The sequence below is a fragment of the Frankliniella occidentalis genome, unplaced genomic scaffold (genome assembly GCF_000697945.3).
Source record: "Frankliniella occidentalis isolate FOCC.00 unplaced genomic scaffold, Focc_3.1 Scaffold5, whole genome shotgun sequence".
In the NCBI taxonomy this organism is placed as follows: Eukaryota; Metazoa; Arthropoda; class Insecta; order Thysanoptera; family Thripidae; genus Frankliniella; species Frankliniella occidentalis.
The window spans coordinates 1,378,203-1,379,836 of record NW_026267135.1 but is presented as its reverse complement, the minus strand read 5'-3'; the positions used below and the strand labels follow the sequence as shown (position 1 = coordinate 1,379,836).

General features: G+C 40.5%; 2 protein-coding genes across 2 annotated transcripts in view; both read right to left on the bottom strand.

Moving 5' to 3' along the window:
• Positions 1–1,634, bottom strand: part of LOC113214399 (UDP-GlcNAc:betaGal beta-1,3-N-acetylglucosaminyltransferase 9) — a 72,440-nt gene that overhangs the window by 59,503 nt on the left and 11,303 nt on the right. The window lies entirely within an intron of this gene.
• Positions 252–1,633, bottom strand: LOC113214776 (zinc finger protein 177-like; the record flags this gene model as incomplete). The annotated part of the gene is made up of 1 exon (XM_052270004.1): positions 252–1,633. A coding segment is annotated over one exon (564 nt), but the record flags the coding sequence as incomplete, so codon positions are not given.

Genomic DNA, 1,634 nt, shown 5'->3' with positions numbered 1-1,634 from the left:
TTACTATTATTGTCATTATTATTGTTTGCAGGTTATCATTTGGAACATTTGCATTGCATTTGCAATTGATTAATTAAAGAATGACCCAGATCGCCGACGATATGCAACCTTTTCACTATAAGCTTATAGATTGTAACCTAGGTTGTAACCTTTACTTTATACTTTGCCTCGGAATGTGATAAAGTGTAAACGTGCAAAGTGGGGTTCGCTCCATTATTTTGAGCGAAATGTTAGAAATGACATACTTTGAATGAGGTTTCCCATTTATATTAATCGTTTTTATTTTTCTCGTTGTATAAATATTTATAAACAGTGGACTAAAGAAATCAGAAATCAGTACATTAAAACTACCCATGTAAACTAAACGAGTAACATTTGCATCAAATTTAGTATAGCATGACAATGTGATAAGTCAGCTTACTTATAGCTAATATGAGTAAGTGCGGTTTGAAGGTGCGATTAAAATTCCCGCTTATAGTTGCTACAAATGATTTTTAAGTTTATCTACAACGTATAGCCACGTCTGCACAAATACAGGAAAGCAAAGCAGTTCACATTGATGAATAAGTTTATGAAATTACATACTAAACAAACACATCGTCGTGGCAGACCCTGAAGAGTGTTGTACAAACCCCTCCGGTGCTGGAGCGAATAGGCCGCCGCAAGTTGCTACCCAAGGTGGGAATCGGCACGCGGTTCTCTACATCAACTCATCTAATTCTAAAATCCAGTTGGGCCTACGTTTCCGTACGTTTCACACCTAACGCCGTTAAGATGATACTTGTTTTATCTTAATGATAAAAAGCACTTTTGACAGGACTGCACGATCACCAATGTTAAATCTCTAACATCTAATTTACGTCCACTCAACGTCTAAAAACGAATCGAAGCGTGGACGTCCACGTCCACAAGACCTCTTATTGCATACTTCTATTCCATGTCTACACTTAGCCGTCAAAAAGATCTCATTTTCGCGGCCAAATTAGACATCTATTAGACGTCTATGGTAGATGGTCATTAGACGTCTAGGCGTCTATCCTCAGACGTCTTTTCGATATCTATGACACGTCTACTTTCTATTAGCGAAGTGGGTACGCTGGTGTCTCAGCAGACTGTCACGCGCGGAGAACGTTTTGTCACACACGGTGCACTCAAATGGCCTCTCCCCGGTGTGAGTGCGGAGATGCACTTTGAGACTGGAACTTTTTGCAAACTTTTTGTCACACAAGGTGCAATCAAATGGCTTTTCTTCGGTGTGAGTGCGCAAATGCTTAAAGAGATAGGAATTTGTCGCAAACTTTTTGTCACACAAGGTACAATCAAACGGCTTTTCTTCGGTGTGAGTGCGCAGATGCACTTTGAGATAGGAACTTGTTGCAAACTTTTTGTCACACAAGGTGCACTCAAATGGCTTCTCTCCGGTGTGGGTGCGCAAATGATTCTGGAGATTGGAACTTGTTGCAAACTTTTTGACACACAAGGTGCAATCAAATGGCTTTTCTTCGGTGTGAGTGCGCAGATGCACTTGGAGATTTGAATTTGTTGCAAACTTTTTGTCACACAAGGTGCACTCAATTGGCTTCTCTCCGGTGTGGGTGCGCAAATGATTCTGGAGATTGGAACTTGTTGCAAAC